This window comes from Alosa pseudoharengus, unplaced genomic scaffold, assembly GCF_046254945.1.
Source record: "Alosa pseudoharengus isolate Yale_2024_CS ecotype anadromous, Long Island Sound unplaced genomic scaffold, YU_APseudo_1.1 YU_APseudo_1.1_scf_3, whole genome shotgun sequence".
Classification (NCBI taxonomy): Eukaryota; Metazoa; Chordata; class Actinopteri; order Clupeiformes; family Clupeidae; genus Alosa; species Alosa pseudoharengus.
In genome coordinates, this window is record NW_027468718.1 from 922,909 (window position 1) to 939,908 (window position 17,000).

At 43.2% G+C, this 17,000-nt stretch overlaps 1 protein-coding gene across 5 annotated transcripts in view; it reads right to left on the reverse strand.

The window, feature by feature from the left end:
- The window catches only part of LOC143099996 (guanylate-binding protein 4-like), a 41,038-nt gene that overhangs the window by 9,660 nt on the left and 14,378 nt on the right, over positions 1–17,000 (reverse strand). For all 5 annotated transcript variants that reach the window (XM_076262903.1, XM_076262907.1, XM_076262904.1 and 2 more), the window contains 6 exons: positions 16,408–16,457; positions 5,580–5,689; positions 4,677–4,864; positions 1,366–1,608; positions 564–844; positions 1–158 (listed from right to left, as the gene is read on the reverse strand). The exon at positions 1–158 is cut by the window's left edge and continues 55 nt beyond it. In XM_076262903.1, the coding sequence (XP_076119018.1) occupies positions 1–158; positions 564–844; positions 1,366–1,608; positions 4,677–4,864; positions 5,580–5,689; positions 16,408–16,457 (1,030 nt within the window). The remainder of the gene's footprint in view (positions 159–563; positions 845–1,365; positions 1,609–4,676; positions 4,865–5,579; positions 5,690–16,407; positions 16,458–17,000) is intronic.

Genomic DNA, 17,000 nt, shown 5'->3' on the forward strand with positions numbered 1-17,000 from the left:
TGGCAGTAGAGCTGGTATCCTCCGGGTTTCATGTAGAATCCCTGCTGGAGTCTTTCCCTCAGTGGAGCAGAGAGACCTGTGAGGACCTTCTTGCATTTCAGGACGGAGGCCTCCTCATTCTGCTGAAGGAATCTACTGAACAGCTTGTTAACAGCCTCCTGAAATGACACACAGAAAAACAGAATCTATTTTCTATCTAGTTATTCTTCAATAACTCCACACTACTGAAGCGGATGATTCTTCAATAACTCCACACTACTGAACCGGATGATTCTTCAATAACTCCACACTAATGAAGCGGATGACTAACTCCACACTAATGAAGCGGATGGTAACTCTACATCAAAGACATGATCTTCTTCTACTGATCTTCTGTCAGTAGTCGTACCAGCAGTTTGCCATTTGAATGATTGATAATTAGTTTTCCAGGTCTAGTTTACCTCCAGAATGATTGATTATTAGTTTTCCAGGTCTAGTTTACCTCCAGAATGACTGATTATTAGTCTTCCAGGTCTAGTTTACCTCCAGAATGATTGATTATTAGTTTTCCAGGTCTAGTTTACCTCCAGAGACTTAATGTGCTTCCCGTCGTCATCCTTGAAGGAGCGCTTGATGAAGACCTCCGTTGCCAGGCTGTTGAGGCGCTGGTGTTCGGCGGTGATGTCACGCAGGTCCACGGGGAAGGAGGCGGTCAGCTGTGCCATGCCGTTCTCGTAAACCTCCAGACCCTCCTTCACAGCAGCCTCATTCTCAATCTGCGCCATGGCAACCACTGCGTTCTCCAAGCAGGGCACTCCCCCGCTGGACATGGTCTCCACGTACGTCTTCACCAGGTGCCCCAGGACTTCAGTGGGGGGGGGGCAACAAACACAAGCACTTGGTCTTTGGGTATCAATTGCTAAGCATCACTGCAGCAGACAGTCTGGAACAGGCCAGCATTAACTAAGCAACACTGGAACAGACACTCTGGAACAGTATAGCAGTAACTAAGCAACACTGGAACAGACACTCTGGAACAGTATAGACGTAACTAAGCAACACTGGATCAGACACTCTGGAACAGGCGTCTGTGCATCAGCTACACAGTGGTTGTGTAGTAACAGTGGGGGAGTAACACTGTGAGAGTGTTGCTGGCTATTACATTATTCAGTAACACTTACATTTATTTGCTAATTCATAACAGAGTGAGTTAGTTACAGTTGTTCTTACAGACTAGATCTCGAAAACCTTTAAATACACTTATCAACCATAGTGTTCTCGTAGTCTTAACCCTTTTATCGTGACAACGTTATTGTAGTTTGACTGTTCTGCTGATACTTAGTCTTAACTCTGCTATCGTGACAACACAGCTCCAGTCTGACTCACTCCTGCCGTCGACAGTGTGTCCATCCTTCAGCTGCTTCACAGGGCTCTGATCGAAGACGAAGGTGCAGAAGCGCTCCGTGACCTCCAGGAACTCTGGGGCCATCTCTGACTGGGACAAGCTGTCCAGACGGATCACGTCCTCCGGGCGGCTGGGGAATGGGAAGGTGAAACACTTCCGGGATGGGAAGTACTTCCGGATGCATTCTCGAGGAAGGTTGTGGTCATTCACCTTTTTAGAGCTGCCTTCAGGAGAGACCAGCAGAACTCTGGGTTAGTGGACATATGTACACATGAAAGGAAGAGGTGGGAGTCTGTGTTTGAGTGTGTTCTGTCTAAGCAATGTGAAGTGTGTGAAGTTAAAACTGAAGGATGTGGTCAGTAATGTAAGGTCAATATCAGGGTTAGGGGTAACTTCTAAAGGATGTGGTCGATAATGTAAGGACCTTGATATGGTCGATAATATTAGGACATTGATGTGGTCGATAATATTAGGAAATTGATGTGGTCGATAATATTAGGACAGGACCAGAGTCCAGAGTTAGGGGTAAGCTCTAAAGGACGTGGTCGATAATATTAGGACATTGATGTGGTCGATAATATTAGGACACTGATGTGGTCGATAATGTAAGGACATTGATATGGTCGATAATATTAGGACAGGAACAGGGTCCAGAGTTAGGGGTAAGCTCTAAAGGACGTGGTTGATAATATAAGAACATGATCAAGGTTAGGGGTAACCACTCTGTGGATGCCCTTATTGAGCACTACAACAAAGCTCTCTCTCACAGTCTGGATGCTGTAGCCCCCCTGAAGACTCGGTCTGTCACTTTCAGCCAGCCCGCGCCTTGGTTCACTCCTGAGCTCCGCCATCTGAAGGCAGCTGTGCGCCGGCTTGAAAGGCTGTACAAAAAATCTGGACTGGTTGTACATCAAGAGGCCTACAAAGATCATGTGGGGAAGTACAAAAAGGCTCTCTCCAGGGCTAAAACTCTGTACTACTCCACTCTCATCAGTAAACACCAGAATCGACCAAAGCAGCTTTTCTCAACTGTAAACCGTCTTCTCCGCCCTCCAGATCCACCCCAACCATCAGATGCTGCAGAACTCTGCTGCAAGTTCCAAACTTTCTTCCAGCAGAAAGTGGACGACATCCACCTGCAGCTCCGTCAGACAGGCGCCCCATGTCCACCTGCCTTTCACCTGAAGGACTGCAACTCCACCTCTTCTGCTCATCCACATCTGTGCTCTCTCTCCTCATTCTCACCACTCAGTAATGACCAGGTCATGGATCTTGTGTCAAAAGCTAAATCCACCTCTAGCAAACTGGACCCCATGCCCACGGCCCTGGTAAAGGCGTGTCTGCCCACACTTTGCCCTACCATGACCGACATTATTAACACCTCAATCACATCTGGTGTGGTGCCATCTAGTTTTAAAACGGCTGTGGTCATTCCCACCCTCAAAAAACCCAGCCTGGACCCTGACGATCCTGGAAATTACCGCCCAATCTCCAACCTACCCTTCCTCAGCAAGATCTTGGAAAAAGCGGTGGCTGCCCAACTTCAACACCACATGTCCCACCATAACCTCTATGAACCCCTCCAATCTGGCTTTCGACCCCACCACAGCACGGAGACAGCGCTCACTAAGATCATGAACGACCTCCTCATAGCTGCAGACAACGGCCTCATCAGCCTTCTCATCCTCCTAGACTTATCTAGCTTTTGACACCCATACCATCTTGCTTCACCGTCTTCATGAACACTTAGGACTCTCTGACTCTGCTCTCTCCTGGTTTCACTCCTACCTCTTCACTAGGACGCAATACATCACTATCAAGGATTCCAACTCGACCCCAGCTCCAGTCAACATCGGCGTGCCCCAAGGCTCAGTGCTTGGCCCCCTGCTGTTCACCATCTATATGCTCCCTCTCGGCCAGATCATCCGTCAGCATGGGCTCAGTTTCCACTGCTATGCTGACGACACCCAGCTCTACATTAGCGCTAAACCATCTACCAATCTCCCTCCCCTATCACTAGTTCACTGCCTGCATGACATAAAGACTTGGATGGCCACCAACCTGCTCAAACTCAACAACAACAAGACAGAGCTCATAGTGGTGGCCCCTCCGTCTCTGTCCAAGAAAGTTGGGGACGTCTTACTGAACGTTGATGGCTTTACCATCAGGCCCTCCCAAGAAGTGCGTAACTTGGGTGTGACTCTGGACTGCAACCTTTCACTCCAAGCTCACATCAGTAACATCACCAAATCCGCCTTCTTCCACCTCAAAAACATCTGCAGACTCCGGCCCTCACTGTCAGACACTGATGCGGAGACTCTGATACATGCCTTCATCACCTCCCGTCTGGACTACTGTAACGGTGTCCTTTATGGTCTTCCCACCAAAGCACTGGACAAGCTACAGCGTGTCCAAAACTCGGCTGCCAGGATCCTCACACACACAAAGCGATGGCAACACATTACCCCCACACTCAAGCAGCTTCACTGGCTCCCGGTGAAGTCACGGATCACCTACAAAATCTTACTCCTTACCTACAAATCCCTCAATGCTCTTGCTCCCCAGTACCTCTCCGATCTCATCCAGCATCACTCCCAGCCAAGGTCCCTGAGGTCCTCTGGCAAGGACCAGCTTGTCATCCCTTGTTCCAGGCTACGGACTTTTGGTGACAGAGCCTTCTGTGTTGCTGCCCCCACCCTTTGGAACAGTTTACCTCTCCATATCCGCCAAGCCCCCACACTGGCTATGTTCAAAAAGCACCTAAAGTCACATTTATTCACTGAGGCCTATGGTCCTTAACCACCCTGCCCCCCAACCCCATTTCTACCCCCTCCTCTCTTCTCCCCTCTATTCCCCTGCCCTATCTCCTTTTGTAAAGCGACCTTGGGTTACTTGAAAGGTGCTATATAAAACCAAGTTATTATTATTATTATTATTATTAAAGGACGTGGTTGATAATATAGGAACAGGATCAGGGTGAGGGGTAACCTCTAAAGGACGTGGTTGATAATATAAGAACAGGATCAGGGTGAGGGGTACATTAAGCTCACCTAACCCTGCGAGGAGCTCAGAGGTCTAAGGAGGTAGGATGGTGTATTATTAATTTGAACCTAGCATCTAATCAAATTGTAGCTTGAAAGTTATTCCTCACTTTCGTAAGTTTTGTAAGAATGTGGTCAGAAGAGGCAAAACAATACTTGGTATTTGGGAACTGACTCCAAGTGTGAGTTTGGGAGCTGATATTTCATACCAGGTTTCAGCTTCAGGGCAAAGTCTAAGTGATATTTCATACCAGGTTTCAGCTTCAGGGCAAAGTCTAAGTATTCATCTTCTGTCGCATCCTTGTCGTCGATCTTCCTCTCAAGAGTGAAGTCCCTCACGGCCCAGATAAAGCTGGGGAAGACCTTCACAAACTCGGAATCGTCTCCATCTTCATCAGATGACTTCACTTTGATGTACTCAGCCAGCTCAGTTACATATCTGCAGGCAGTTGAGGTGCAACACTATGAGCTCTGGCTAACGCTAAAGTCCCATAACACTATGAGCTCTGGCTAACGCTAATGCTCTTAACTCTGTCAGCTCTGGCTAACGCTAATGCCCCATAACACTGTCAGCTCTGGCTAACGCTAATGCTCATAACACTGTCAGCTCTGGCTAACGCTAAAGCCCCATAATACCAGAGACTTTTCTAATGAGACACAGCACTCAAAACATCCTCCATAGAAATGCATGGGGTTAGTTTGTAAGGCCAATATGGCAGTTGTCTAAGCATATCACACCCCTTCCGCGGCAAAACATCGACATCATGTGCTGTGTTATGAAGACATTGAGCCAATCATGTGGTGTGTTGTGAAGACATTGTGCGTGTTGTGATCTCGCCGCTGGAACAAGATTGGTGTCGTGAAGCCTTGCGCACGCGCATTTCTGCCGAAATAGATGCCCGATAAGTGCCCAAAAAGTGTTGCAATATGGCCGCTGAGTGGATGGATTTGTCTAAAAGGACTTTGATAACACTACGAGCTCTGGCTAACGCTAAATCCCCATAACACTATGTGCTCTGGCTAACGTTAATGCTCTTTTAATACTCTGTCAGTTCTGGCTAACATTAAATCTCCTTAACACTGTAAGCTCTGGCTAACGCTAAATCTCCTTAATACTGTGAGCTCTTCGGCAACCGTTGTGTGCACAAGGATACTGCAAGTCCTCCACAGCCCTGTTGTCGATGGTCCCTCTGCTGTTGTAAACCAGAGTGCTGCTTAGCAGGACGGCCAGAGAGAAGATCTGTGTGTCATGCTTGGGGTCTCCCTGAGACATGAAACACACACACACACACACACACACACTCACAAACACACACACACACACACGCAAACACACGCAAACACACACACACACACACACACACACACACACACACAAACTCACACACACACACACACACACACCAGGGTCTACATTAGCTGGCTACAGCCGGAAATTGCCCAGTTTCACATGCAGTTGTTGAAAAATATGAACTGACAGAATGTTGAATGAAAAATGTGCTAAATGAATGAATTGGGCTTATTGCTATATGCTAACAAACTTAAATATAAATGCAACCTGTGAAAAGTTTGTCTTTGATTTCAACTTCATGAACTGTCATTCCATAAAGTTGTACAGAAAGTATAAAGGAAGTTTTTGACTTGCAGTTGTGTTTTTACCTGCATTTCAACTATCCCTATTTTAGATGGGAAATCCAGGGCAACTAAAAGCATATCACGCCCGCCCATCTGATATATCACCTTGTCTACATTGAAGGAGAAATGTTGGATTACTCTGTGTATGCTTTCTATACATTCAATACTGTGCATCAACTTTGCTTTGTCTGTCATTTGCTCTCTCCATGTCATGATTTTCTAATAAAGGTCATGCGACCCCCTTTGTCACGAATTAAGGGTATTCTGCCTGAGGCAGTAATATTAGGAATATCCCGACAGGAACTAGACTATGGCAAGAGAATGCTGAAGGATGTATATGTATTGTATTGACCAATTATCTACTTACTTGGAGTAGCCACATGACTTGCGTATGGCGCATGGATCACATGCTATGTCCAAGAAGTGTATATGTATTGTTGTATTTCTGCATGTATGAGGATTTTTGGAAAAGACCATTGTACTCATGTGATTTGTATTACCAATGTAATTAACATGTATAAGATGGGGCTTCGCCCTAGAGAACTTTGAGTAGTGTTACTGGAACATGCTGTTGCTAGTGACCTGCTCCCGGTATCGTGAATAAACCTGCAGTGGTTCCTCACACCTGAGTGTTGCCTGGATATTTTTGACCACATTTTGGTGGCAGCGGGTGGGATTCCTAACTCCGAGACGCGGCGGTGAAACCTGGAAGGCGTAGGACCCGAAAAGGCCTTACGGGAGATCTATTTTTGATTTTGGGACAATACCGTGGAAAAAAGGCAACAACGCCCGCGGGACCTATCCTTGCCGGAAGGGAGTCATCCTGTGTCTCGGATACGGTATTACCATATTGTGGTCACAGGCACCTAGGTGGTGAGTGGGAAGCGATTTTTTTCTACCGCTTTGTAGTTAAAAGTTGGCTTGTGTGCCGGGGTGCCACCGAAGCAATCTGCTCTACTTGTAGGAAGGTAGAAAGGTTGGCTTGTGAGCACAGCCGAAGAGCAATCGATAAAGGATCTGCTAAGAGAAACAATCGGTAGGATTGGCTTAAAGCGCTTGATACGGGGATTGGATTGGTTGAGAACATTGCTATTGTACTCTGATAGTTTGCTCTGTTTTAGGCGTGAGGTAATTTGGTTAATAAAAATATATTAAAGGGACACTGCTATGGGGAATAGTTAAACTGTTAAATTGCCCAAAGGTATACATAATTATGGATGTTTAAAAGATATGTATAAGAAATATGGACCTGAATGTGTAGATGAATGTTTATTGAATAAGTGGAGTAGATGGACTGAAGGAAAATTTCCTTTAGATGGTACGTTGAGTTTTGAAAGGTTAACTGAATGTAGGGCTAAGATGGAAAGGAAGGCTAGGCCTTTTAAGTATGATTTGTTTGATAAGTGGGAAAAGAGAAGCGAGGAAAAGAGAGGAGAAGAGAAAAGTTATGGAACAGAAAGAGCAGGGCCAGAGAGAGAGAGAAGTTTGTGCGGAGCTATGGACATTTCAACTGAAGTCTATGTGCAGACGAGTGAACCTGACCTCCAGCCCTTAGTCCGTAAATCTCCACCACCATTCCCTTCAGCACCCCCTACACCACAGCTGGCTTTGGCTGTTCCTGCCCCTAAGTCCCTGCAAGTATTCAGCTACTGAAGATTGGACTAAAATGGCTATTTCTCAGCTTACAACAGACTGCTAGAGAATTCTTGGGAAGAGTGGCTTCAGCAGTTAACAAACTTTGTTGAGGAAGGAGAGCAGGATTTAGGTGGACTGAAAGAAACGGTTGCTGGAATTGTGGAGACATAGAACAGCGAGATATTGTCCGAAGCAGGGTGATTGGAGACAAGACGGGGATAAATCATCACAACGATGCCCTCAGGGTCCGTTCTGGACACAGAATGGAAATTCTGAATAGGACAGGGAGGACTCTGAACAGGGGACTCCGGGACCCCTCACCAACACTTCTGTATCACCCTATGAACTTTATCCACAACTGACTTTAAATGCTGCCGCACAACCTAAGCTAACTCTTTCTCTGAATGGTAATGATGTATCTTTTTTAGTTGATACAGGAGCGGATGTTAGTACACTTGGAAGGCAAGATAGTTGTACGTTTTTAACATTAAAAAGCAATAGAGTTATATATGTAACAGGAGCTTCAGGCCAATCAGTGGCAGAACCAGTTTCTACCCCTTTAGTGGTTCAATATGAACATCAGACAGTAGAACATTCTTTTCTCTTGAGCAGTGTTTGCCCTGAAAATTTACTAGGCCGAGATCTAATGTATAAATTAAATCTTACACTTTTTCTTTCTCCTGAAGGAGTAGGTCTAGAAGGGCCCATTTATCTGTATTGTCAGAAAGTTAACCCCACATGGATAGGATATGAGTGTAAAGACATTAGTTTAGCATTAAAATCTCCGATCTCGGTTCTAGAAAAGACAGAAACCCCCGAGCAATTTCAGTGTACAATCACATGTTTTCAAGGCTCTCCAGATCAGCTGTATGTGAAAGAGTGGTACCAGATAGGAAATAGTATTGAGACTATTGATGTAGCCGGCGTATTGACCTCTAAAATCTACTCTGCAGTAGTAGTAGACCTGTCTCCAGGTCTGAAATATTTGTTTGCAAACCCAAATTCTTATCCACATGTTGCATTGGTAAAAGCCCAAGAAAATTGGATTGATTTAGGGCCGTTTGTGAAAGCGTGTGTGAATGCTAAAGATTGGACAGGGGTCCAAGAAACCCTAAATTTGTTTTATTCGCCATCACAAGATGCATGCAAGATGCATAGTGTTCTTTGAAAGTTACTCCTGTGCAGAAAGAGCTCTCTGCATGTTTAATACCCTCATTAACCCAACCCAATAAATGGAGGGTTCTCTCTTTAAAAGAGAAAGCAGATCTGTTAGCCGCTGTTCCAGATAATCTCTGGGCAGCTGATAGTTATGACTTTGGGATTCTATCTACTGCTCAACCATTAAAAATATGCGCAAAAACATTGCATTACCCGTCGAAAGCCCAATATCCGTTGTCGAAAGAGGCTGAGCAGGGGATAGAGCCTGTATTCAAATCATTATTGGACAGGGGAGCTATTGTGCGTTGCAGTTCCTCCCCAGTTAACACACCAATTTTGCCCGTTAAAAAGTCTGATGGCACTTGGAGATTTGTGCAAGATTTAAGACTTGTTAACGACGCTATTCACCCGAGGCATCCTATTGTGCCAAATCCTTGCACAATTCTCTCTAGTCTGCCATCCACTGCGAAGTTTTATTCTGTAATTGATATTAAAAATGCGTTTTTTATGATAAGAGTACATCCTGCCTCTCAATTTTGGTTTGCCTTCACCTTTAAAAGGTCAAAGGTAGTCGTTTGGAGTCGTTTGCCTATGGGATACACAGAATCACCTTCAGTGTTTAATGAGGCATTAGTGGCCTGTCTGACACAATTTACTCCACTGGCAGGAAGTACTGTTATTTCTTATGTTGATGTTTTATTAGGAAGTCCATCAAAAGAATCATGCCTGATTGACACAGTGGCATTGCTGAAATACCTGGCCAGGGAGGGACTTAAAGTCTCTTAAAGAAAAGTTGCAACTCTGCCAAGAGCAAGTTAAGTACTTGGGTCATATACTTACTCCTGGCTGCAGGGCCCTGGATGCGTCATGCATCACTGCAATTACTGGCTGTCCGAGACCCAGGACAAAGCAGCAATTGTTAAACTTCTTAGGAATGATTGGTTATTACCGCATTTGGATTTTAGACTTCTCGGAGAAGGCACAACCTCTCCGAGCATGCGCAAATGCTTGTAAGAGTTTGACTGACATTGTAACTTGGACTGACGACTGTGAGACTGCTTTTGTGATTTTGAAACAAGCTTTAGCTCCAGCTTTGGGACCTACCGCCGAAGATGGCGAAAGCCATGATTGCTGTGATGTCATAACAATTTGTACTAAACCTCGTCCTGATATATCTGAGGAACCCCTTACTAACCCTGACTTAATTTTTTATGTCGATGGTTTCTCATTACGCTTGGAATCTGGAGAGGTAGGGAGTGGCTACGCTGTGTTGAATCAATTTGAAGTGGTTGAATCTTACTCGCTCCCTCCAACTTTTTCTGCCCAATCTGCTGAGTTGATTGGACTTTTTCGAGCTTGTGTGTTGGCAGCTAGAAAATCTGTTTGCATATACACTGATAGTCGTTATTGCTGGGGAATTGTTCATGACCATGGAGCAATATGGAAAGAAAGAGGCTTTCTTACGGCTACTGGTAAACCTGTACAACATAAAGAGTTCATTGTATTGTTGCTGGAGGCAATTCAGCTTCCTTCTGCTTTAGCAGTGGTTAAGTGTGCAGTGCATATTAGAGGCGCTGATGAGGTCAGCCTTGGTAATGAGAGGGCTGACTCGGCTGCTAAAAGTGACGCGAAGGGGGGAGTTGAGAGGAGGATACCACCAGAGTTTTTAAGACTTTCGAACAAAACACAATTGTTTTGGAATTTGCATATACCAGATATAGTGACATCAGGTCAAGCTTTAAAAGAAGCACAAAAATCGGCAGATATAAAAGAAAAAAGAAAAATTGTAAAAAGAATGTTTTCATAATAGTTGATAAAGTCACTCATGGTTTAGATCATGCGAGTGCAACAGCTATGGTAAAAACAATAGAACAACTTTATTTTGCACCAGGATTCACCACCGCGGCAGCTGCTTACTGTGATAGGTGCATTACCTGTCTAAAACATAACACCGCACCCACAGTGAGAACCCAAGGAGGGCATCACCCACCACCATCAGACCCGTTTGAATATATTATAATGGATTTTATTCAATTGATCAATTAACAAAATGCAAAAGTTATGAATATTGCCTTGTAATTGTAGATATGTTTTCAAAATGGCCAGAATGTTAATGGAATGTTGAAAGATAAACTGACTAAAATAATGGGATGGAATTGGTTGACTGCTCTACCTTTGGTTCTCCTCTACCTCAGAGGCCGTGCATCAAGATCAAAAGTTTTAAGCCCATTTGAGATTTTGACTGCCCGTCCCATGCCAATTCCAGGTTTACCTAATCCTAACCTCATGTAGTTGTTACCTTGTCTGGTTACATGCGAGAACTGATTGCTGCTCTATCTTTTGTTTCTTAACAGGTGCAGTTGACTTTGCCTCAAAGTTTTCTGGATACATACCCAGTGCTTGTTATGGACTTTCGAAGAAAACGCTGGAATGAAGAACGGTGGCGTGGACCGTATCAAGTTCTGTTGTCTACACCTACTGCAGTGAGAATTGCGGAAAGAGACTCTTGGATTCATCTGTCACACTGCAGAGCGGTGAAAGAACCGGAACATTATCTCAACAGATTGTGACTTTATGCTTGAGGTTGACCAGGGGAGGTTTTGGCAAACTTCACCAGTAGACCTTTGGATATATGTTCCATCGGGGATTAGGGAAGTGTTGCAAGATCCTGCTGTTTTAACCTGCATTACAACTAGAAAGTATTGGACTGCAAATGAAGGGAAGTATGCTCTGAATGTTACACATTTTACTAAGTACACATGTGAAGTCATTCCTTTGAGGGTAGGGAAATCAATTAGTGTGGTACACCAGTGTCCATTTAAATTAGTGGATTCAACCATCCATCATCCAAATCAGTGGTGGATATTAAACGTAGAAACAAGATATCAGTATACACTAAACTAGCACTGTTTTATTTCCAGTTTAGCTAGATATTTAATCATCGCTGGACAGTGACCTGGGGAGGACCTAAAAACCCAAGCCAGCTCTGCTGTTGAAGATAGAATAGAGCTTTTGTTGTTTTGTAACTGGGAGTAGAGTGGGGCTAGTGTTGCTATTCTGTGTGTTCTTACTGATTATGCCCACTTCTCCAGAAGAGGAGATCTGTGGTTCTAATAAAGCCTGTGAAGTGGCTTTCCAAGCTAGAACAACTGTAGCAGGGACGAATGAGACCTGCTGGGTGTGCCAAGAAAAGTCTTTTCAAATGCGTGTTTTTCCCTACAGGACTTCTGATGATTCTGCATGCTCTGCATCTCGACTGTGTACTAGTAAAGATTGCTTTAACATAGTAGGTGTGACAGGGATAGAACAATTTTTAGGTGGTTCGTCCTTGAATATTATGTTAACATTAATGGATTCTGTTTGGATAAATAAAACTGGACAAAAGATTTGATAGAATGATATTGAAATGTGAAATGAGTTTTACCCTGATATGATGACCCGGAAATGTTTTTGGAAAATGTTATTTGAAATTGGATTTTTCTTTTTTATTTCTTTTTGATTACTAAAATGTCTTTGTGGCCTTAAGCCCCAAAGGGGGGAAATGAAGGAGAAATGTTGGATTACTCTGTGTATGCTTTCTATACATTCAATACTGTGCATCAACTTTGCTTTGTCTGTCATTTGCTCTCTCCATGTCATGATTTTCTAATAAAGGTCATGCGACCCCCTTTGTCACGAGTTAAGGGTATTCTGCCTGAGGCAGTAATATTAGGAATATCCCGACAGGAACTAGACTATGGCAAGAGAATGCTGAAGGATGTATATGTATTGTATTGACCAATTATCTACTTACTTGGAGTAGCCACATGACTTGCGTATGGCGCATGGATCACATGCTATGTCCAAGAAGTGTATATGTATTGTTGTATTTCTGCATGTATGAGGATTTTTGGAAAAGACCATTGTACTCATGTGATTTGTATTACCAATGTAATTAACATGTATAAGATGGGGCTTCGCCCTAGAGAACTTTGAGTAGTGTTACTGGAACATGCTGTTGCTAGTGACCTGCTCCCGGTATCGTGAATAAACCTGCAGTGGTTCCTCACACCTGAGTGTTGCCTGGATATTTTTGACCACAACATCTAAAGCGCTCAGTAAGGGTAAAAGAGTCCTTGTACATCACCTTGTCTACATCTAAAGTGTTCAGTAAGGGTAAAATAAGAGTCCTTGTACATCACCTTGTCTACATCTAAAGCGTTCAGTAAGGGTAAAAGAGTCCTTGTACATCACCTTGTCTACATCTAAAGTGTTCAGTAAGGGTAAAAGAGTCCTTGTACATCACCTTGTCTACATCTAAAGTGTTCAGTAAGGGTAAAAGAGTCCTTGTACATCACCTTGTCTACATCTAAAGCGTTCAGTAAGGGTAAAAGAGTCCTTGTACATCACCTTGTCTACATCTAAAGCGTTCAGTAAGGGTAAAAGAGTCCTTGTACATCACCTTGTCTACATCTAAAGCGTTCAGTAGGGGTCAAAAACATGGAGGTATTATATATAACTGGAGAGAGTGACTAAGTCCCGCCCCCATTCATTTCAATGGCCCATGCTAGGCTAGCTACTTCAGCCAAAAATGTTTGAAATTGACCGCAGCCATCTTTATGAAAATGGCGTTTCATGGGTGTTCGTTTCCGGCACCAGGTAGAATTAGCCTATTAGATTCCACGTTACAGACAGAGACAACGTAAGGTACAGCGGGGAAAATAAGTATTGAACACGTCAATATTTTTTTCAGTAAGTATACTTCCAGTGAGGCTATTCGCATGAAATTGTCACTGGACATTAGTATTAACTTAGGTAATCCACACATATATAAAAACCCAAACATTAATGTCTAAAAGTAGAGTTATGAGTAAAAAAGTGGAATGGCACAGGGAAAAAGTATTGAACACGCTAAGAAAAAGCAGTACTCAAAGGCAAGAAATGGCATGGAACAAACTGGAATCTATAAGTAGTTAGAGAAATGATCCCTCCTATCTGTGCAAATTGATATAAGCTGGGTTAGTACATACTGGTGGGCTATAAAAAGGTTTTTTGTTACCAAGGTGTCAAACAAGAAACATTTCATAATGGGTAAAAGCAAAGAGCTCTCCCAAGACCTTTGCAACCTTATTGTTGCAAAACATATCAATGGAACTGGTTACAGATGCACATCAAAACCTCCGAAGCATCCAGCAAGCAGTATTGGAGCCATTATCTGCAAGTGGAAGGAACATCACTGCATCATCACTGGCCATGCACAGGCTCTCCTTGCAAGATTTCTGACCAGGAAGTCAGAAGGATAGTCAGAAGAGTAGCCCAAGAGCCAAGGACCACTCGGAGAAAGCTCCAGAAAGACTTGGTACAGTTGTTACAGAGAAAATCATAGGTAATGCACTCCACTGCCATGGCCTCTATGCACGCTCATCCCGCATGACTCTATTGCTGAAGAAAAACATGTCAAAGCTCGTTAAAAGTTTGCTACACAACATTTGGACAATCCTATGAAATACTGAGAGAATGTATTCTGGTCAAGCGAAAGCAAAATTGAACTTTTTGGATGTCATACTACACACCATATTTGGGGGAGAAATGGCACTGTGCATCACCCTAAAAATACCCTACCAACAGTGAGGTTTGGAGGTGGTGGCATCATGGTGTGGGCTGTTTTTCATCTCATGGTACTAGCAGACTTCATACAGTTGAAGGAATGATGAATTGAGTCATTTTGGTCTTGGAGAATCTTGACCATCCACCAGGATGATGAGGATGAGATATGGCTAGACCTTCCAGCAGGACAATGATCCAAACCATTCAGCAAAGGAAACTCTCAATTGGTTTCAGAGAAAGGAAATCAAGGCCCTGACTTCAATCCAATTGAACAGTTTTGGAAGTTAACTAAAGATCAGGATTCACAAGAGGGACCCCTGGAATCTTCAATATTAAAGGACTATCTGTTGAAAAGAATGGGCCAAAATCACACCAGAATACTGTAACTGGTTAGTTTCGTCATACGGGAAATGCCTTGAAGCTGTCATTACGAATAAAGGCTTTTCCACAAGAAATTTCAGCAGGCGTGTTCAATACTTTTTTCCTGTGTCATTGCACTTTATTACACATAACTCTACCTATGGACTTTAATGTTTGGATTTTTTTATATGGGTGGATTATCTGAGTTAATACTAATGTCTGGTGAAAATTTCATGCAAGTAGCCTCATTGGAAGTATACTTACTGAAAAACATTTTGACGTGTTCAATACTTATTTTCCCCGCTGTACAACGGTATGTCGTTGATGAAGATTGGACATTCCCTCAGAGGAAAAGAAGTTGTTCGTGAACGCGCTTCACTTCACCTCGTTATAAGCGCAAATGTATTTCATTGGTTGGGATAACATTTTGGGAATGGTGGTAGAAGTTTGCCCTGTCTCTGAAGTCCTAGGTTATTTAATGTGATGTTCATATGTGATAATAAACAATGCGAATCAATATTGACTCACTTTAGGCTACACAAATAATGATCCCTAAATGCTATATTTGGACAGGCTGTATACTAATTGCACAATAAGCTATTCAACGAAAATGACTATAATTATGTAGACATGGGACGAAGAAACTTGTGGATAGCTGGGATTTTTGCTGCACCCAGTGTGAATTTGCAGCTTGTTAAACCTAGGCTACAATTGCAGGCAGACGAAATGAAGGCAACGCAAATTAAACTTACCGATAGAAGCGCAAATCCCTCGGGTATTGAGGTTCGAGCAGGCATTTCAAGAGTCTGCAACTGTTGTTGGATATTTGGCTTTTGCTTCGACTGGCAGCCTGGCCATTTAAATCAAATGCATGGCCTAATCATGTCGCAAGAAAGCAAACTAAATAAGCTTCGTTTTAAATGACTTGGGGAGGTTACATGATCCCGACGTTGCGTTGTACCTGTAGTAGCCTACAGGTAGGCTACTACAGCGTTTTAAAATAGTTTTCATACACAACGCAATGAGTAGGCTAATAATTGGATATAGGTCATTGCTATGCATACATGTATTGTCATAGTCAGTTACCTTGTCAACTCACAAATAAGGCAAATAATAGTATATGACAACATTTACTTTTTTATTTTATTTACCACAAAGTCTGGTATAATAAGCCTAAACAATGTAGGCATTAAGTCAAGTATCAGTAGCTTAATCCAAGGAGTTAGTTGTTTTATTTGTCGTCTTCCAGAAATGCAAACCAACATGGACGCGCGAGGACGATCGTGCCCAAAACTAAACTCAGCATGAGCTGTCATCTACCAATCAGCATGTAAAAACTGGTGCCGGAAGTTGCAACCATGTAACGCCATGTTTTCAAAAATGTCGGCGGCCAAATGCCATGCTAAGTGGCTGAAGCTAACCCTTCAAATCCTGACCCCCTGGTCAAAAAGTCCTTGTACATCACCTTGTCTACATCTAAAGTGTTCAGTAAGGGTAAAAGAGTCCTTTCTACATCTAAAGCATTCAGTAAGGGTAAAAGAGTCCTTGTACATCACCTTGTCTACATCTAAAGTGTTCAGTAAGGGTAAAAGAGTCCTTGTACATCACCTTGTCTACATCTCCCAGTCCCTCTGTGTCCAGCAGGACAAGGGTGTTTCCTGTTGAAGAGGCAAGATCATCACTTAACAATAAGCAATAAGTAGGCTACTACTCGCATAGAGGCAAGATCATCACTTAACAATAAGCAATAAGTAGTCTACTACTCGCATAGAGGCAAGATCATCACTTAACAATAAGCAATAAGTAGGCTAGTACTCGCATAGAGGCAAGATCATCACTTAACAATAAGCAATAAGTAGGCTAGTACTCGCATAGAGGCAAGATCATCACTTAACAATAAGCAATAAGTAGGCTACTACTCGCATAGCCATAGAATATGATAACAGTTCAATAAGTAGGCTACTACTCGCATAGCCATAGAATATGATAACAGTTCAATAAGTAGGCTACTACTCACATAGCCATAGAATATGATAACAGTTCAATAAGTAGGCTACTACTTGCATAGCCATAGAATATGATAACAGTTCAATAAAAGTCACTACAGGGAGAAGAGGGATAGTCAGTATAGGGAAGAATATAGTGGTAAGTGCTAGATTAAACATGACCAGATTAAGCATGACCAGATTAAACATGACCAG